Source organism: Muscardinus avellanarius (genome assembly GCF_963383645.1).
Source record: "Muscardinus avellanarius genome assembly, chromosome: 2".
Classification (NCBI taxonomy): Eukaryota; Metazoa; Chordata; class Mammalia; order Rodentia; family Gliridae; genus Muscardinus; species Muscardinus avellanarius.
The window spans coordinates 124,902,115-124,923,621 of record NC_137787.1 but is presented as its reverse complement, the minus strand read 5'-3'; the positions used below and the strand labels follow the sequence as shown (position 1 = coordinate 124,923,621).

At 45.9% G+C, this 21,507-nt stretch overlaps 1 protein-coding gene across 1 annotated transcript; it reads right to left on the bottom strand.

Moving 5' to 3' along the window:
- Positions 1-18,828: 18,828 nt before the first annotated feature.
- LOC308258802 (non-histone chromosomal protein HMG-17-like) lies at positions 18,829-21,306 on the bottom strand (the record flags this gene model as incomplete). The annotated part of the gene is made up of 3 exons (XM_080689428.1): positions 18,829-19,128; positions 20,703-20,809; positions 21,243-21,306. The coding sequence occupies 3 exons, from the start codon at positions 21,304-21,306 to the stop codon at positions 18,829-18,831; spliced, it is 471 nt and encodes a 156-aa protein (XP_080545554.1).
- Between the last annotated feature and the right edge of the window lie 201 nt (positions 21,307-21,507).

Here is a 21,507-nt window from a genome sequence, read left to right as displayed (position 1 = left end):
AGTGAGACCCAGAGAGAAGGTAACCATCTGCAGATCAGAGAGAGAGCCCTCAGTACAACACAGCCATGCTGGCAGCCTTTATCAGCATGATCCAGGCATCTTGCTGCATAAGATAAGACTTCCCCATTGATGTTTACTCCATGCTACCCAAAGTGTGTCCACAGTGCACATGTGTTGCATTATCAGTTAGTGGCCAATTGTTTTTATCAGTTAGAGCCATTTCTAACAGGCTTATGTAAAATCATCCCTTATCTTTTCAATCAGAGTTGTCATTTTAATGAGATCTCTGGGTGATCTGTGTGCACACTTGAATTTGCCAAGTACGACGGGAGCTCTGTTTCTTGCATTGGAGAGACATCGAGATAGTCGCTGTGGCCCTGCTTGGATCCACAGACTGAGCTTTGTGAGTATTTTGCTTATGTGGGTTTTCAACTATGCCATGCTCTTTTTTGCCGGTTTGTTCATTTGGACAGGGTAGTCTTCCCTTCCTCTCACTGTTTCATGCAGCTAACATGGGTCTCCTTCAAGTCTAAGCTAAGGCATTGCCTCCCGCCAGGGAAGCCGCTGGGACTTGTCCTCGGTTGATTCAGGTACGCTGTCAACAGCTTATTCACACCTTTACCTAGTGGACTCTTCAGTTAGAACCTGAGGGCCTTGAGGACAATCTATTTTTATTCTGTACCCTCCAGTCTACCCGCTGTCGGGCCCAGGCAAACAGCTGAATGAGTGTCTTTGAAAGAGTGGCTGGATATCACTTGGCCACCGCTCCTTGCTGCCGGGGCCTCCCCCATGGAGGTTGGAGGCCTGCAGGCATTGCTCAGAGGCACTGTGTGGGATTAGGGAATTAGGAAACCTGCTGGCCTGGCAGCTGTCACTCCTTCCCATCCCACCCCCACTCTCCCCTCGGGAGTGCGCTTGGTTCAGAAGCAGCTGCGAGGGCTCCTCCCTCTCCCCTCCTCTCCTTCTCAGGAACAAATGTCACAAGCCGCCCGACAGCTGAGGAAGAAATGTTTTGGCACAGATGAGACCCCACAAACATGAGTTCTTGGAGCTGGTAGTACTTCTCCGGATGAGGATCTTTTCCTGAGCTAAGCCCATCTGAAAGCACCCCGGGCTCTGGGCGCTGTCAGAGCAGGTGAAAGGATAATAACACGTAACAGGGACAGACGCAGTGATGGCCTCTGCTAAGTGAGATGATAGCCTTTCTATTAAGGGATGATTCAAGAGGGGTGGTTTGTTCTCTTGGTGGATGATGTACCGCTGATTTGCATAAGCTGAGGCTTTCAGTAGAACCAGGCTGACTTCTGCTTGGGTTGAGTGTGGGGCGTTGCTGGGAGCTGCACTCCTGGCTGCCCAGCAGGAGCTGAGGGACTCTGCTGGAAGGCAGAGGTGAGATACAGTCCTCCTTTCCCAGCTGGTGGGTGGCTTTCCTCATTAACAGGAGCACTCTGGCCGCATGTGGCGTGCACATGTGCCGGGTGCACTTGGGAAATCAGTTCCTGAGCTCAGATGCACCCCTGCAGCTGGTGCCTGCCTTGCCAAGGTGCAGATGTGCAAATGGCTTGGTCTGACCTCAGGAGAAGGGATGGAGAAGAGAGTGAGGGGAGGGAGCGCCTGTCCCCAGGGCAGCCATGTTGCACACTCCCACAGGAGCCAGTGGAAACTACAAAGAATAATTCATTAGTTTTGCAAGTGTTTGCTGATGGAGTCCCATTACAAGGGAACTGGGGTTGTGGTGGGCCCTTTTCATTTAGATCCCAAGGACTTGCTCCCTCCCTCAGATAGCTGACTGTCCAGTGGAGGACAGACACACAGACACATGGACACAGACAATCCAGGGTGGCAAGTGTGGCTACAGAGGCAAGTGCAGGACACAGAAGGGGCAAACGATCCAGACAGAAAGTCACAAAGAAAAGGGGGGATGTACCAGTATTGGGAATGGCCTAGGAAGATTTGAGAAGGCTATGATTATTAATGTTATGGACTGGGAGAATATGGTTTGGGAAACTATTCCCCAGGAACCCCTGCGAGGGTCCCGGACACACTTTCCCCTAACCCATAACAAAAGCCCCAAATGACCAAAACCAGAAAAAAACTGCGGGTTCTTGTCCTAAGCTAAGAATAAATATGCATAGCTTGGACAGTTGCTGAAGATTTAAAGAAGTTTATTAGAAAGATAGAAATACAGAAAATAGAAAAATAGCCCCATGTCAAAATGGCATAGGTGGGGTGACTCGAAATGAATACACCAAAGGGGTCACATGTGGACCGGACTTTTTATACCCATGACCTCCATCTTGTCTACGTAATTTTGATGTAGTGAACGTCCCTGTAAGGTAGCCCCCCTTAATCCTGTAAGGTACCTCCCCCAACCAGGTGTGGCAAGGCATCTCCTTTCCTGAAGGGCAAGGTTAAACCCTGCCCCATCCTCCCTAGATCATCCTGTAAGCCTTTAGAAAGCAGAAGTCTTAGCTCTCCTCTATTGACTTGTTAATTATTTTGAGCTAGGTCACTTTACATTGGAATAGCTGCCTGTTTTAGGCAGAAATCAAGTCCTTTCTTTACCCATGTCAGCCGCCATTTTGACACAACTACTTTTGAAATAAATCAATTATTTTCTTTTGAAATATATTAATAATCAGAGCTTTTCCAAATCTTCCTAGGTGGTTCCCAATACTGGTACAATTAATATATTTCAAAAATTGGGTGAGGGGCAAATCTGTGCAAGGACTTGGTTTCTGCCTAAAAGCAGGCAACTATTCCAATGTAAATTAACCTAGCTAAAAACAATTAACAAGGCAATAGAAGAGGAGAACTAGGCCTGTCTCTATCTAAAGACAGATCTTAGGAGAGGAGAACTAGGCCTTTCTCTAAAGACAGATCTACATGATTAGATAAGCTAGCTAAGATGGTAGAAGGGGTCAACCTTCATGAAAGGAAACACCTTGCCACACCTGGCTGGGGGAGGTACCTTACAGGATAAGGGGAGGTACCTTACAGGGACATTCACCACGTCAGAATTGTATAAACAAGATGGAGGTCAGGGGTATAAAAAGTCCAGTCCACGTGCTGTATCTGGGGAGTGGTGAGTTGGCCCGGGCCACCCTCCCCCTCATGCCATTTTGGCATGGGGCTGTAACTATTTTCTGTATTTCTATTTTCAGTATTTCTATGTTTTTAATAAACTTCTTTAAATCTTAAATAAGTCACAAAGATATCCCAGAAGCCAGGCACAGGGGTGCATTCCTGTAATCCTAGTACTTGGGAAGCTGAGACAAGAGGATTGCAGGTTCAAGGCCAGCTTCAGCAAACTAACAAGACCCTGTTTCAGAATAAAAAGGGCAGAGGATATTTTAGGTAGAATGCTCCTAGATTCAACCCTAAGTACCACAAAACCAGGTGAAACAACTTTTATACAAAAAAAAAAAAAAAGATAGAAGGAGTAACTGGAGCCGACTGTAGGAGGGAATCTTGCCCATTCCATGAGCTGGTGGTGGAGCTGGAACCTGCAGTGTTGGGGCCCAGAGAGGGTATACAGAGGCTAGTGGGGCATGCTGAGACAGAGGTGCTTGTGGCACAACACAATCTGTCAAGCTGCAGCCAGGAGAAGAGACACACGAAACTCAGAGATGAGCCCTTTGTAGAAATCTCAGAACAACAAGAAGAGAGACTGGGCAGGGCAGGGTCAGTGAGAATGGAGTGGAGCAGAGAACTGAGAAATACAGGGGTCAAAATTTGGTGGTTGGCGTAAGGAGGAGGTAGAATAAAGCAGAAATTGAATGGGTGTTTCAGTTTGCTGAATTGCACTGCTATAACAAAATACCTAAGACTGGGTGGTTTAAAAAAAGTCTTTTTTTCCTCACAGTTTTGAGGGGCTGGGAACTCCAAGACCAAGAGATCTGTATCTGGCGGTGACACACACATTTGTTCCTACAGTGTTATAAAATGCAGTGTCCCTAGGTCTCGTGTTCCGGAGGCAGCCATGCTCCGGCCGCCTTGCCCTGACGACCTATCAGCTTGGCTCCCACATGGATGGAAATCTCCAGGCCTGTAAGCAAAGTCATGGCCCTTCCTCTAAGTGTTGTCTGTGAGTGTTAGGCTGCAGGGTAAGTATGCCGACTGAGACACTGAGACTTGATTTTTTGGCTTGGAAACAACAGAAATGAAATCAAGCCAAGTACTGTGAATACACAGGCAAAGCTTTACTTGGGGCTTCAGCTGAAGGGTGACCGTTTTGAGTAAGTGTTCAGGCTGCTCTAGGAATGAATGAGAGGTGTAAGCCTTTTATTGATTTGCTGAGGTGGGCTGATGTCTAGGAACTACTTTCTGCTGGTCAGGGGTGTGGTCCCCAAAGATACTTCCTTATGCACAAGACAAGGTCTGCTGGGTGGTCATAGTCGGCTTTTCCCAGGAACTGCTGAGCTACTCTTGCAGCAAACACCGTCATCCTGTGCAAACATCCTGGCCTTGCTGTTTGATCTGGGCCTAGGATAGGGCTGGAGGACTTGGCTACTCAAGCTCTGTAGCTGCTGCAAGAACCCGGGGGGGGGGGGGGGGATACACACACCAGCTCCAACAGGCTATCATTGTGTCCAACTGGGAGCCGAGTAGAGTCTGACCTACACAGTGTGAAGACAGAATTCTAAGCTTTTCATCCCATCCCACTCACCCTCCACTGGAAACCTGCAGACCCAAGGGAAGGGTCAATGTTTTTAGCAAAAGCAGTCTTCAGGTCCCTGAACAGTAACTTAGGCAACTGTTATCACAACCCACATATCAGAGATGTGATCTACAGCAAAGCTAGAGGGAGACTAATGATGTACTACCCACCCGTGTGACCTCCAACATTGGTGATTTAAGTCAACCTAGAATAAGTGAAGTGAGAGAGTTTATTTAGGTCTCATTCCTCCTAATAGTTTTATCTTGTGCAAACAATCTGCTTCTGTGGATTTATTAGGTTCTCAGGATGGGTGCAAGAGAGTTCTGGGTGAGTTTTGGAAAGAACCACAACCCCTGGAGCTGAAGTAGTCTGCGGCTTCTGGGCCCTGCCCTGCCTGCTGGCCTGGATGTCCAAGGCTGGGGGCGCTGAAGTAGGGGCCAATCAGCAGCTCTCCCTGACTTCCAGCCCAAAACTGATCAGGAATTGAAAATGGACCAATCACACCCCAGATCCAAGGATTAATCACAGTAGGGGGTCAAATGAGTGAGTAAAAATGGACCCATTGGACGAGTTGCCAGTCTACTTATGTACAGCCTCACAATGCAGAGAAGAGCAGTGGGGCTGGGAGAACAGCAGAAGGGGGGAAGCAGTAACAGCGGTGGCTCCAGCACGTCAGCGGGGCAGCCCTCTTTTGGGACCATTTCCTTTCCTTGCACAGGGTCTTCTATGAAATGCTGCACACTGACTCCCATGTCTCCTGAGCTGAGTTCTTTCCCTCTCAAAGACAAGTCTGGTCCAGGTCCAGACTTCCTCATTCCGGCCCAACCCTAGTGGCCCCTATCTCATGATGGATTTGTTGAGAAGAACACATGGATAGAGAAGTGACAGTCCTTCTACAAAGGGAAGTAGTTTATTGCACCCAGTGGCCCGTTTCATGGTCTCAAGCCTTTTGTCCCCTGACTGTCTCACAATCAAGCCCCACCTCCAAGCCCCACCCCCACCCCGCATTGGGGATCTAGTTTCCAGCAAGAGAACTTGGGACATGTTCCAACCACAGAAGCGTGTAAAAGCTTTGATGGTGGCTTCCCAGTTGCTTGGTTGATGGCCTCAGAACATCCAGTTGGTAGGATCCATTAGGCCATTGCATCTTTAGAGTTCAGAAGAGCAGATAAGATTAGAGTTATAGATGAGGTTTGTCTTTCTAGATAACTGTGTTAAATGCATTTATGTTTTGTAGAGGTTATTGTTAAAAAGTTTTCACAAGCCGGGTGTGGTGGCGCACGCTTGTAATCCCCCCCTCTTGGGAGGCGGAGACAGCAGCGCTGGTTTAAAAGACCCTGTTTCAAAAATATAAAATAGGTCTGGGAGTGTAGCCTGGAGGTAGAAGGGCTTCCAGGAACCCCAGTACCACCAAAAAAAAAAAAAAAGTTCTCACAAAAATTTAATGGACGACCTAACTGAAAATAACCACATAATAATATGTAGATGTAAATATTTAGATTTAAAGGCTTCTACCGGGGTCTTCAAAGATACTCTTTGTCTGCATCTCTTAAAACCATCACCCTTGAGAAGCACTGGCCAGTGGGTACTGAGTTCTAGTTGTATGGGAGCAGGAAGCTCCAGTGAGCTCTGGCACGGTGGGGTGACTCTAGATAGCAATAATGTGCTGCACATCTCAAAAAGCTAGAAGGGTTTTGAGTGTTAACACCATAAAGAATGACAAATGTTTGAGATCAATTTTTTAACCTGATTCAAACATTATACAATGCATATACCAAAACATAATATGTTACCCCATTAATATGTATAATTTTTTGTGATACTATGAGTCAAACTCAGGGGCATTCTACCACTAAGCTACACCTCCAGCTATTTTATTTTATTTATTTAATTTTTAAACAGAGTCTCACAGTACAGCCAAGTTGCTTATGGTCTTACTAAGTTGCTGAGGCTGGCCTTGAACCTGTGAACTTCCTGTCTCAATCTCCCAAGTATTGGGTTTACAGATGTGTACCACTGTGCCTACTTAATATGTATAATTTTTATGTTTTTATGTATCAGTTAAAAATAAAAAAAATTAAAAATTAAAAATGATAATCACCCACGTCAAAGGACCTAGGAAAGTTTATATTTGGCAGTATAACAACTGGGAGAGAAGTTTGAGATGAGTTCCAACTTGAAATCTGAGCTCTATCGGGCAGAAATTCAATATTTTGGAATCACAAACATTCAAAGTGCAGACAGGCCAAAAGTGACTGACGCAAAGGATGCGTCTGTGACTTGCTCGACCAGAGAGCAGTTGTGGACACCGAAGGCTGGCTCTCTGTTCTGGGATGGTTCCAAGAGGGCCATGGGAATCGTCGGGATGGGGTCTGAGAGCCCACTCCAGCCCTGACACTGATGGCAGCTCTGCAATGGACCTGAGAGATTAAAACTGTGTGGAAATTAAATTCTAATGCTTGGGCGCCCACTGCAGTAGAAGTGCCTTGGAAATGTGAGGTTCTTGAGAGATCAGAAGAAGGTAGTGTGAGCCTCCTTCTCAGTGGGCTTCAGGCTTTGAAGGTGCCAGGTGTGTGAAGGACCCTCAGAGTTTCTAGGCAGTCAGCATTGTGCAGAGGATCCAGGCCACAGCTGTAAGTCCAAGGCCATCTGCAGTGGGGGTAGATTCCCCCCTGGACTAGGAGTAAGAGGGCTGGAAGCAGGTGAGCCTGGAGCAGAGTTTTATGTTTTTCTTCTATGGGAAATGGCCAATTCAGTACCCTGTGGCCCCTCTGGGTAGTGTCTCCAGAGCTAAGCCGAGGCTCCTGGTTCAGGCCCTTGAGACAGTAAAGTACAGTATAGTAGAGTGTAGCGTAGTATTGCATTAAATAGCATAGTATAGTTGAATGCAATATATCAGAGTTCACTGTAGTATTTAATACAGTAAAACCTGCACAGTGGTACATCATGTAGTGCAATATGGTTTAGTACAGTATGACAGTACAGTATAATATAGTGTGTATAGTACTGTACATTGCAGTACAGCATAGTACAGCATGACATAGTATAGTACAGTATATATTATAGTAAGCAAAATACGGTGGTGTGCAATACAGTATGTATGTACTATAGTATAGTATGGCATAGTATATCGTATAGTCTTACTTAGCATAGTACATTGCAGTCTGGCATAGTATACTATAGTATGGTATAGTACAGTATATTCCAGTTAACCATAGTACAGCATGCCTTAGTATAGTACAATATCATATTATATAATATATTGCACTATATTATAGCATATCAGCATATTAGTATCCTGTGGTATGTTGCAATAATTATAGTTCAGCATGACTTAATACGGTATAGTACAGTATATTGAAGTATAGTACAGTATATCATAGTATAGTATAGTGTAAAATTCTGTATTTTTTTACATATAGTATAGTACTATATAGTATGGAACTGTACAGTATAGTATAGTATATCATAATACAGCATAGTACAGTGTAGTATGGTATATTATAGATAGCATAGTAAATAGTACATAATGGCTTAGCAGAGTATATTACAGTATAATATTATACCTATGCTACGTATATTACAGTAGAGTATAATATGATATAAAGTAGATAGTATGAGATAGTTCAGTATATTACAGTAGAGAATAATATAATATATATTACATTACAGTATAGACTGGTAGAGTACAGCATAATGCAATATGGTATAGTATACTTCAGTAAACTACAGTATAGTATAGTGCAGTATAATATAGACAGTATAGCACAGCATGGTACAGTATCGTATAATCCAGTGTGCTATACTGCATATATTATAGGATAGTTAGTGCTGTGTGGTATAATACAGCATAATAGAACACAGTATAGAATAGTACAGTGTAATGTAGTGCAGATGTCTTTGCCATTGGCCAGTTAAAATGGATCCTTCTTGTGCTTTCTTAGAGAGGGTAAGGCACACACACTTGCTTTAGTGCCCAAAGAAATCACCAAGTCCATTCATTTTCAGTAAAAGCAGCAAAGACAAAAATGATCATAAACAAACTGGAAAAGCAAGAGCAAACTAAGGAACAATACTTGTCATACAATGACAGGGTAAAGGTTGTATTCTTCCTCTACAAAGCTCTTGCAAATGCCAATAGCAGGATGTGTGCTCAGGATGTATATACCCCTTCCTGCCTGGGGGAAGCCATGACCAAAACAGGCAAAGAAATGCCGATTGCACCCTTCTTTCCAGTTTCCCTTGCAGCTATGATACATGTGTGCATTCCTGGGTATCCTCTCAGCTCTGTCCATTAGGACATGAGAGAGATCCGAAGACTTTGGAAAAACACAGGAGAAAGCAGTGCTAGGAAAGCTACTTCTTTCCTTCTTGCCTGTGCAGAGGGTGGTGGGAGGGTGCACTGTATGGAGGACCATGACAAGCTGTCACTGTGAGGCTGAAGCCAAGAAAACCACAGAGAAACTGACCGGAACCCTCAAGTCGCTGCTGCTCTGAACCAAATCTGGAATGGCCGGCCTCTGAACTGTGATGTGAGATATTAACAGTGCTGGGGATTGAATCTAGGGGCTTTCTACCTCTGAGCTACACAATCCAATTTTTTTCTTTTTAAACAGGGTCTAACTAAGTTTTCTGAGAGGCTCACTAAATTGCTGAGGCTGTGATCCTCCTGTCTCAGCCTCCCAAGTACTGGGATTACAAATGTGCACCACCATGCCTCGCTCAAACTTGTGTTGTTTAAGCCACTTTCAGTTAGGTATTCTATTATTTGGGATAAAGTCATCTGAACTGACACAGAGTAAAATGGATAAGTTACAAAGGAGGAAATGATAGTGAATAAAGATCTGAGTAACGTTTTGGCTCACTAGTAGTAAAAGGAAGGTACACCAGAGCAATGATAACATTATTTGATTCTCAAGTTTGAAGACATAAAATGTATGAATTACTGATCAGAACACATGTGTAGTAAGATGGCTATTTTGTACACATTTGGTGAGATAGCTCATTGGTAGGTACAATGCTATATATGAAGTTTTCAAAGGTCTAAACTTTGATTCACTGTTCTACTTCTAACAAATAATCAGAGGAAAAGACAAAGATTTGCTGGGCGTGGTGGCACACGCTTGTAATCCCAGCATTTGGGAGGTTGAGACCAGAGGATCGCGGTTTGCAGCCGGCCTCAGCTACTTAGTGAGGCTTTCCACAACTCATTGAGACCCTGTTTCAAAATAAAGAATAACAAACAGGGCAGGGGGTGTAGCTTGGAGGTCAAATGCCCCTGGGTTCCATCCCCAGACCCGCAAAAAAGAAAAGAAAAGAAAAATATTTATTTACTATCTCTTTGACATCTCCACATAGAATATCACATAGGCAGTATAGTTTCCTATTGATGCTGTAACAAAATATCACAAAATTTAGCAGATTAATATAATACATTATCATTGTATGGTTCTGAAGGTTGAAAGTCCTAAAGTCAAGCTGTTAGCAGAGTTGGTTCCTTTTGGAAACTCCGTGGGGAGAATCTGTTTCTTCACCTTTACTAGTTTCTAGGAAGTTCCCACACTGCTTGACTTGTGGCCCCTTCCTCACATCACTCAACTTCTGCTTCCATTATATCTCCTTTACACAGTGTGAATTCCCTCCCCCATTTCCCAAGGAGATGACACTGATTGCACCTCTATAATCAACTCCCTATCCCAAGAATCTAAACGATCTTGTGTGCTAAGTCCTCCTTGCCATGTGGAACAACATATTTACATGTTCTGCAGAGGAAGATGGGGACATCTTTGGCAGCCATTATTCGGATTCCACAAGGACATTTCAGACTTTACTTCAATTCCTTATTCCTCTCCTCCCGAAACACTGAGTGCCCCCATTATCCTTCAGATCCCTGTGGCATGAGCATCCACACAGTTGTGCAGCTGAGAAACCTAAGTATCATCCCTGGCACCTCCTCCATCCCTTCCTGTATCTTGGGGCCAGCTATAAGTATTTACTGAGGGTCTACTGAAGGCCAGGCACTGTTCTAGGCTCAGAGGTCACGCAGAACAACAGATAACTGAGGTCTCTGCTTGGAGGGGAAAGAAGCAAAAAAAAAAGTCACTCAGTTATCAGTGTTTTTTTTTAATAAACAGGCAGTCTGGTATATAGTCTGGCTGGAAGTTATCATAAATTGTGTAGTTAGATGAGGCCTTTCTGAGGATGCGATTCGATAAGAGAGAATGGGTTATGCCTGAGCCTCAGGACAGTGTGGTCTAGGTGGGGGCACAGCTGAGGCCGAGTCCCCCAAGGCAAGAAGAAGCCTGTGCTGTGCAAATAATAGGAAGGATGCGACTCCAGAGCAACATGGGGAGAGAGATGAGGCCAGCGAGGAGGCGGAGCCAGGCCTCTTAGGGCCAGGAAGCAGAGCAAGGACTTTGGAGGTGACCTTCCAAATGTAAGCTTAAACTTCTGGCCTCTGCTCACTTCTGTGCAATTAGCCTGACCAACCATCACCTCTCACCTGGACCATCACAGCTGTCTCCCACCTGGTCTGCCTCCTCCCTCTTTGCCTGAGTCATCCTGATAATCTTCCATTCCTTTCATCATTTCCGTTGAACACAAAGTGATCTTTTAAAGAGGGTGCAGTACTTGGCATCGTCCATGACTCTTTCAACTGCCTCTCCATGTGCCTTTCTCCCCTGCAGATGTCGGGTTTCCTGGAATCCATGCAACTTGAGTTCCCTTTAGGCCCCGTAAGTCAGAATGTACTTGTGGACAATGTGAATTACTGCAGAGAGGCGGGGAAAGAGGGGGGTGGCACAAGGTTCTCGTCTCTTGAGGTGTGGGTCCTAAAGCTGCAGTGTAGTTCTGCTCCCTCTGTGGCCTGTAGATACCAAGTTGCCGCCTTCACGGAATGATCACCTTCCTGATCTGAGCTTCCTGACAGAAGGAGAAGCAACAGCTCATTTGCAGATGAAGTTGGTGGCAAGGTTCTGGGCATTCCCTCTCGAGACCCAGTCAACAGCCGAATCCTGTAACCCATCCAACGATCTGTAAGCAGGTGGTTACCTATGTTAGATTCCTTTCTGATTAAAAAACAGAAAGTGAGAGTGGTTTCTGTCTTTCTGTTGCACTCTGGATACAAAAGTCCAACTGCTCTGATCATATTGCTTGCTGGCTCCTTGACCACAGCTGGAAACTTGACATCCTTAACATACCTGTAGTGCCCTGAAGACTTAGACCCCGCATCTTCCTCATTTGAGCACGCCTCCTTCTCTTTCTCTTCTGGTGACAGCCCAACGTCACTTCCTCAGAGGAACCTGCCTCTGTGGCTGCTGAAACCAAGCGCTACAGACCAAGGAACAAACAACGGGTATTTATGGTCTCACCGTCTAGAGGCCTGAGGTCAAGGTTGGGCAGGGCTAGTTCCTTCTGAGTGAGGAACGCGGGGCAAAGGTCTGTCCAGGCCTCTCCTCAGCTCGTAGCTGACCTTCTGCATGTCCACATGTATCTCCATGTCTAAATTTCCCCTTTCTATTAGGACATTAGTCCTATAGGATCAGACACCTACCCTGATGCTCTCATCTCAACTAAGTATATAGGCAAACACCCTATTTATTATTATTATTATTTCAATTCCATTCTGTATTGCTTAGGGTTAGCACTTTAATTCCCTGTGTCTTTGTGTGTCCTCAAAAATTCTAAATAATTTATAGGTATTATATATTACCTTTGGTTTGGTGAGTAAACTGTCATATTTTTATGGGTGCACTGTATTTCACATCATAATGTGGATCGTGTTGACAATGGCATTTATTCATACAGTACTTGGTGCCCCCCACTTCCCCTTTTCTCTCCCTCCCAATACTGAGTGTCTCATACCTTTAAGAGTTTAAGCCGGGTGTGGTGCCGCATGCTTGTAATCCCAGCATTTGGGAGGCTGAATAGGAGGATCCCAGTTTGTGGCCAGCCTCAGCTACTTAGTGAGGCCCTTTGCAACTCAGTGAGACCCTGTTTCAAAATAAAAAATAAAAAATAGGGCTGAGGGTGTAGCTTGGAGGTAGAATGCCCCTGGGTTTTATCCCTAGTACCACACACACATACACACACACACACACACAGGATGAAAAAGTGCTTGTGCTGGAGGTCCTCCCTGGGGAATCATGAGTCCCACCACACCGAAGGTGTACAAGGATATCAAGCTTCCAGCAGCAGATCACCTCTTGAGGTGAGGATGTTTGAAGTTTTTTTTTTTTTTTGAAGCTATTTTTAAAAATGCAACTGCAGTTATTTAAAAAATGGCTTCAATGTTTAAGTTACAGAATATTATAGAAGATCATCTATTGAGGGCCTCATACTTATCACAGTTTTTTTTTTTTTTTTTTTTGCGGGTCTGGGGATGGAACCCAGGGGCATTCAACCTCTGAGCTATACTCCCTGCCCTATTTTTTATTTATATTTTTTATTTTATTATTATTTTTTGGTAGTACTGGGGTTCCTGGAAGCCCTTCTACCTCTGGGCTACACTCCCAGACCTATTTTATACTTTTTTAATTTTTGGAAACAGGGTCTCTTCAGCCAGCGTGGCTGGCTTCGAACCTGCGCGATCCTCCTGTCTCTGCCTCCCAAGCGCGGGGATTACAAGCGTGTGCCACCACGCCCGGCATTATTCTTTATTTTGAAACCAGGTCTCACTGAGTTGCAGAGGGCCTCACTAAGTAGCTGAGGCTGTCTGCGAACTGCGATCCTCCAGTCTCAGCCTCCCGAATGCTGGGATTACAAGCGTGCACCACCATGCCTGGCACTGTTTTTGCATTGATTAATTTAATAAACAACTCCATTCATATTCTTTCATGGCAGAGAATGAAATTTAACAGCTAATAATGAGAAAAGGGGGCTCCAGAGACCATTATTCCTGCTCACCGAGCGTACATCACTGATGTTTATTGACTTCACCTTTCAAGCTGAGTAAGATGCAGAACATACCCTTTTGTGTCAGAATCACAAAATTTTCCAAGAACAGTGATCATGATCATACTTTATTTCACAGAGATGAAGACTCAGGTGGAATAAACAACAGGAAGCAGGAGGGACCCTGAGCCGGAAGCCTTGACCTCGCATGATCGTGGGTGCGCTGCCATGTTGATTTTCCCTGTTGGGCACCAGCAAAGCAGAAAGGAGGAAACTGTCTGCTGGTACCTCTCACAGTCTCACACAGGTGTCCACATGCCTATTCCTGGTGCAGAAACCACTTTGGTGCCTTTCTCAAACAGTCTGCAACTGAAGCTGGGAGCTCAATAAAATGTTTATTGAAGGAATGACTAAATAAACACCTTACACTTCCAAACCTCGGCGCCTGTGCCTCTCCTTATTGAACTCTCACCCCACTAGGGCTTAGTTCAAAGGTCACCTCCTCTGTACCACTTCCCATTCTGCCCTTGAACCTGACTTTGCCTGCGTTTTCTGTGATCTTTCAACAAGCTATGCGCATGTCTCACTTGAGAGTAAGGGTGGCACCCTCTTACATCCTTACTGCGCTCTGGACTGGCAGGTGCTTAGAATTGAGGTGTTTATTGGGAGAAATGAACAACTGCTAGAATTCAAGGACATTAGGACCGGGACAGAAGAGGCAGGTGTCCCTGATCCTGATAAACACTACAGAAGAATAGAAATGTTCGTTACAGAGGTTTGATGTTGGTTGAAGGTTCTCTTTTTTTGTGTGTGTGGCTGTGAATGGAACCCAGGGGCATTCTACCTCTGAACTATACCCCCAGCCCTATTTTTAAATTCTTTATTTTGAAACAGGGTCTCACTGAGTTGCAAAGGGCCTCACCAAGTAGCTGAGGCTGTCCGCGAGCTGCGATCCTCTTGTCTCCCAGCCTCCCAACTACTGGTATTACAAGCCTGCACAACCATGCCCGGAGGTTGAAAGTTCCTGAGTGGACCATGTCTTAACACTCTTCCAAGTTCCTTACAAATATTAGTCCTTGTTGTAACTCTAAGAGAAGGCTGCTCTTATCCTCATCCTTGATGATAAAGCTGTTGCACAGAGGTTGACTGACACGCCCAAGGCCATACAGCTTTACGTGGCAGGACCCGGCAGGGAGCTCAGACCTCTGGCCATGGCTTAGCACAGAGAGACAGCTTCTCTCTTGAATCTGTGTTTTCCTTTGTACAGAATAATGATGAAAGGGGAACTTGAGGCCTTCGAGATCTCCACGGTCCACAGAAGGCTGTTTCCTAAGGGCGAACTCATTTCAAGGAGCAGGTGGGATACACGGAGGAAGGTGATGCTAGGGCCCTGGGTCCCAGAGCCTGCAGTGCATTGTGGGCCACACTGCTGGGCTGGCCTCTCCACCGGGCACTGTAGGCAGAGGACAGGCTGCATCACTGCTCCTGCCAGGCACAGCCCCGTGGTTGCCGGGTGTGTTTGCTCTGAAAAGGCAAAGAATGAAGGAGAGAGGGAACAGACTTGGGGGAGGTGGGAGCTGCGCACCGACTTGTGCTGGGAGGCAGAAAATGGGAAAGGAAGACTGCATTGCAAAGATCTTCATACTATTTCGGCCTTGAGCTGAGATCCTAAATGACACATTTATGAACTCAGAATGTTTCGTTTGGTTGGCATTTGGTTGCATGGTGTCCTTTTCCTTAATCCTTTCTGGGAATCCTTCCGGTTGAACCAGGCCACCTTGGACTCAGAAGTGGGTGTTTCTGCTGTTCGCAGCCATGGCAACAGGAGATCTGTGATCCGGGTTCTTGGGCCAGGGTCCTATCCCTGGGCCATGCTCCCACAGATGAGCTCTGCTCTTTGGCACTTGCCAAAGCACACAGTCTTCATCTGCGGTGCTGGGCAGGGGCTCAGCCACCAACGCCAAGACCCTGTGTGCCTCTGCAGTCTCAGCCACTTCCAGCTGCCACTGCTATCATTACAAGACAGTTCCAAAAGCTGTGTAACTGTGAGCAAACTGGACCTCTTAAATCATTTTAAAAAATCTGAGCTGAGTAAGGTGGTGCACACCAGTAATCCCAATACTTGGGGTCCTTCTGAGATGGGATAACTGTAGCTTGAGTACAGCCTCAGCAATTTAGTGAGACCCTTGGCAACTTAGTAGAGACCTTGTTTCAAGATAAAAAATAATAAATAAAAAGGGATGGGTGTAGCTCAGAGGTAGAATGCCCCTGGGTTCAATTCCCAGTACCTTCCCCCCGTGCAAATCTGAAAAGTGAAAATAATTGTAATACCTGCCCTCACTGAGTCAAGAAAATGAAAAGACAGTGCACACCTTGTGTCTCACAGGGCCAACCGAAGGCTCTGGTCAGTACAGGTCGGAGTGATAACAACCTACCCCAGTCACGGGATCCTGTTTTCACTGTGCAAGGAGCCTGAGAGGTGGAAGAGCATTCTTTAATAGGATTTGGTGTCTGAACTGCATGCTTTAGGAGTTACTATGTATTCTCTTTGGATCCAAATCTAAAGTCTCATGTGTTCAGGGGTTCAGACTGGATCATGTGGGCCCTGAGGTCACCCAGGGACTAACCCATTGATGGCTGAATGACTCCCGAGAGGAAGGATCTACCCGGAGGAGGGAGGCTGCTGGGTTGTGCCCTTGAAGGGTTTATCTTGTTCCTGGTCCCTTCTTTTTTCTCTCTGCCTCGGGGCTACCATGAGCAGGGCAGCTCTCCCTCCTCCACCTCACCCTTCCGCCTTGGCATTTGCAGTGGGGTTGCCAACCATGGACTGAGTCCTCTAAACTGGAAGCCCAAAGAACCCTTTCCTCCTCCACGTTGTTTCTCGCAGGTGTTTGTCTCCATGCTGCAAAGCTGACTAACTGGTGGTGTCCCCTGCATGTGAGCTTGTTGTCACAAATGGAAGGTAACAGATTTGTTGAAGTCCTCTCACCAGCTCAGCACACGCAACCTTCAGTGCAGGAGACCTAAGAGTGAATAGGTTTGGTCTTGGTGCTGAACATAATTACAGAGCAGAGAAGAGGAATTCATAGCCAGGAGGCAGAGGCGCTTTATCGGGAGAACTCTGAATTTTCCCGTACAAGGCACAGCCCTGCTGAGTATGAGGAAGAATCGCAATAAATGCTTCCTGTTGATCCAGGGCAGTCAGTGCCTTGGTGAGTTTGGGCAGCTCTGACTGCAAAGGACATCCTCCCACAATGCACTTTTCTGAGCTTTGTAAGTCTCAAAAGCACCACATTTCAAACTATACTGTTTTTCTAACTTATATACTGTTTTTCTAACTTTTTTTTAAAACTTTTCTAACAAGTCATTTCTGATTTCTAATATCTATTTATAGCCTAGAGGGAAAAAAAAATTTTGATGAAAGGAAGCATAGTTCCTCCAAGACTTTTGGCCCGTTAGACTGCTGGGTGAGTCTGCTGTGTCTCCCTGGATTTGGTGGAGGGGAGCTATTAGTCATCCTGTATGTGGAGGGGGGGGGGGCAGGTGGAGGAAGGGGCCCACAGAAAATAAGTTGTCTTAACCTGCCACCTACTGGCCAATCTTGCAGTTACATGTTCATTGCATGTCTGTTCTAACTTACACAGTCCACAATTGTTTTTAATGTGAAATAATAGGGTTTCCCCTTTGTGTCTAGTCTGTCCCATCCTAGACCCAGAAAACTCAGCCTTTTTTATGGCACAGGGGATTGAAGCCAGGGGCATTCTACCTCTACGCTACACTCTTCTCACTTTTTTTGGAAACAGGTTCTTGCTAAGTTGCTGAGGCTAGCCTCGAACCTGCTATCCTCCTGTCTCAGCTTCCCCAATATTGGGACTCCAGGGATGTGCCACCATGCCCAGAAGACTCATTCTTTTCTTCCTTATGAAGAGCCTTTCCTGCGGCCAGCGGCAGGGAGCACCTGTGAGCTTCCCCTCCTTCTGTACTTCATCACCTCTATTTCCTTCCTAACTCACTTCCTGGGCAGCATCCAGCTGTGGCACATCTCCCTGCACACACTGCCTCGCAGCGACCTCAGGCCGAAGCACAACACTTCCTCCAGACCCTAGAGCCAGCTGGGGTTCTTGCCAAAAATTCCTTCGGGGAAGGCATTTCCAGGAAGGCTTCCTGCGACTCGCTGCAGTTTCTCGTGTTTGTGGAGCTGTGGCTAGGTCCTCACTTTTTCCCCCTCAGGCCACACTGTATCCAGCTTTATTTTTTTATTTATTTATTATTATTATTATTTTTTTGCGGGTCTGGGGATGGAACCCAGGGGCATTTGACCTCCGAGCTACACCCCCTGCCCTATTTTTTATTCTTTATTTTGAAACCGGGTCTCACTGAGTTGCGGAGGGCCTCACTAAGTAGCTGAGGCTGTCCGCGAACCGTGATCCTCCAGGTCTCAGCCTCCCTAATGCTGGGATTACAAGCGTGCGCCACCACGCCCGGCTATGTATCCAGCTTTATTAAAGATACTTTTCATAAACAATCATGGTATTTCAGGCAGGACATGGGCAGACAATCATTAACTGTATACAACAACTTTCGAACTCCTTTCTTGGATGGACGACCCCAATCAGAAGGCCACTATAGAACCCGATCAAATCTTCATTCGATGCTCTGGCTGGGGAAGTTTAGAGCGAGGGCTGACATTTCACATTTAGCGTATTGTTCAACAACTGTTCACAAGCCGACCCTGACTTTCCGGAAATGAAATGAAAATGGTAAAATGATCAGTCTGAAGATCCACAATCTAGAAAGGGAGCTGCTGCTCTTTTGAGGGACTGCAAAGTCCAGATGGCCTGCTACATTGCTAACACCAGCCGTGGGGTCGGTCCTGGCAGGCGTCTGGGTTTAGGGGAGTTTAGTCTATGCTGATGGTGGAGAGCGAGGGGACAAAAAGATGAGTCTGGATTTTCCCACACCGCAAGGCGTTGTGTGTGCCAACGTCAGGGACCCCTCCTCCTGGGAGTCAAGGGGGTGTCTCTCAAAACCAGCAGGGAAAGGTGTTTCCCCCCACAGCACCACAGCATTCCAGCTTTGGAGACATTGTATTAGTGACATATGCTCCTTCCCCCAAAACAACAATGAAGTGTTCTGTGTGCTAACAACACAGCTTTTTTTTTTAAACAACAACAACAACAACAACAAAATTTTGCATTTTTACGAAGCTTGATTAAAAATACTATTTCAAACTGTACAGTCACCAGAAGCACACGGTTATCAAAACTGCACACGCTTCACTTGGCGTCTCCAGCACCTTCAGCTTTCCGTGCCAGGTCTGTTTGGGCGTCGTCATTTTCTGTGGGGTTATTCCCATCCTTGTCGGCATCAGCTCTTCCCATTTCCCCTTTGGCTACCTTCTCTCCCTTCTTTGCAGGGGCCTTTTTAGGCTTTGGCTCTGGCTTTGGAGGAGCAGGGTTAGCAGGCAACCTTGCCAATCTTTGCTGTTGTTCGTCCTTCACCTTGGCTTTATCTCCTTTAGCGCCCCCTTCAGCCGTTCCTTTGGGTGTGGGGGTGATGGCGGAGGTATGTAGGCTCTGGATGCGGGGATGCAGCAGTGTGTGAGCCTGGTGGGTCTGGGGGCCATCCTCCCCTCCTCTTCACACTGCTCCTGAGCCCTCATTTTAAAGGGACCCTAGCAGAGCCTCTGAGCACAGTGGGCAGGACATGTCTGGAGATGGTGGATATAGTTGTTTCTTCTGTTAAACATGGATGTCTGCAACCAATATTCTCTTCTTCACCAATCATTCAGCGGGGACAAGTTCACATATTGATTTGAATAGAGGAGGAGAGGGTACCATCCAAGCACCAACCCTCATTCACTTAAAAAAAACAATAAAAAATGAGCAATTGAACTGAATAGACACTTCTCAAAAGAAAAAATACAATGGTCAATAAATATGCAAAAGATATTTAAAATCTTTAGCAATCAGGGAAACGCAAATCAAAAGTGTACTGAGATTCCCTCTAACTCTAGTTAGAATGGTAATAAGAGTCCAATGAGCCGGGCATGGTGGCGCACGCTTGTAATCTCCGCGCTTGGGAGGCAGAGACAGGAGGATTGCGCAGGTTTCAGGTTCGAAGCCAGCCGCGCGCGCTGGCTTAGGAGACCCTGTTTCCAAATAAAAATGTAAAAATAGGTTTGGGAGTGTAGCCTGGAGGTAGAAGGGCTTCCAGGAACCCCAGTACCACCCCCCCAAAAAAAAAGAGTACAATGATAAATGTTGGTAAGGATGTGGAGAAATAGAAACTCTATACATTGTTGGTGGGATTTTGAATTAGTATAGCCACTATGGAGATCGGTGTATAGGTTCCTCAGAAAACTAGGAATGGAACCACCATACGGCCCAGTTATACCACTTCTTGATATCTCTCCAAAAGAATTAAAGTCAGAATCCTATGGAGATGTGTGCATATCCATGCCTATAGCAGCACATTTCACAATAACCAAGTTACAGCAATCTAGGTGTCCACCAACAGATGAATGAACAAAGAAAATGTGGTACACATACACAATGGAATTTCAGATATAAAGAACAAAAGAATGACATTTGTAGGAAAAGGGATCAGCCAGTCTCAGAAAGCAAAGGGTCAAGGGTTGACTGTTTTATATTACATGTGGAAGCCAGAGAGAAAATAGGAAAAAATAGGTGCTTTATATAGTTGGGGAGAGAGACCAGAAAAATAGTGGAGGGAACAGGAGGAGGGAGGGAGGTGGGGAGGAGAAAAGGAAGAACTGATTAAATAATCAGTTCAAATTCTGTTCTGTCCACATATAAAGGTGTCACTAGGGACCTCACTGGTGTGCATGGAGAGGGGTGGGTCAGGGAGTGGGGTCTGAAGGGAACTATGCCAAGTACTAAGTGCATGTATGTCTAGATCACTTTGAGCCCCACCATGATGTACAATTACGATGCACTAACAAAAATGTAATAAATAGGTATAGCATAAAATAGTCATCAGTAGGAAGAATAAACACAGCTACACAGACCGCGATGGATGTGAATCACAGAAACAACGTTAGGTGAGAAAACAGCAGACACATGAGCGCGTCTGGTGTGTGAACGCGTCTGTATGAAGTTCAGAGCCAGACAACACAAGTCTGTGGTACTAGACGCATCGCTTCTTCTGTCCTGGTGTGGGGTGCAGTGGACCAGGCATGGGGAAGGCCCACAGAGGCTCCAGCCAACCAGAACTGCTCCACCTCATCATCTTGTGCTGGTTACGGAGATGTGTTTAGATACCAAAGTTCTCTGGAGATTGGTGTACTTTACTTTCCAAATCTCAGAAAATTTTTTTGGTGGTACTGGGAATGGAACCCAGGGGCTTTTCTACCTCCAGGCTATACTCCCAGAACTATTTTATATTTTATTTGGAAGCAGGATCTCACTAAGTTGCTGAGAGCCTCACTAAGTAGCTGAGCTGGCTTCGAACCTGTGCGATCCTCCTGTCTCAGCCTCCTAAATGCTGGGATTACAAGCGTGCGCCACCACGCCCGGCTCCAGGAAAAATATAAAAAGAAAGAAAAAACAGTCATCATGGTCACGGAAAAGCACATGGCACTGACCGTTTGCTGAGAGCAGAGGACAAAGTGGCTAGCAGGGTCAGGCCCCTAAGTGCAGCCCTCCATGAGGAAGGCCAGCAGGCAGACCAGAAACACTCAAGTACTGGGCTTGAGGTCGGGTGGCTGGATCAAGGTGGGAGGCAGGAGTCATTACGATTGTGTGTGTGTGTGTGTGTGTGTGTGTGTGTGTGTGTGTGTGTGTTACTGAGGACTGAACCCAAGGGTATTCTACCTCTGAGCTACACCTCCAGTTCTATTTTATTTTTTGTTTTGAAACAGAGTCTAGCTACATTGCTGAGGCTGGCCTTGAATCTGTGATCCTCCCATCTCAACCTCCCAAGTACTGGGAAGA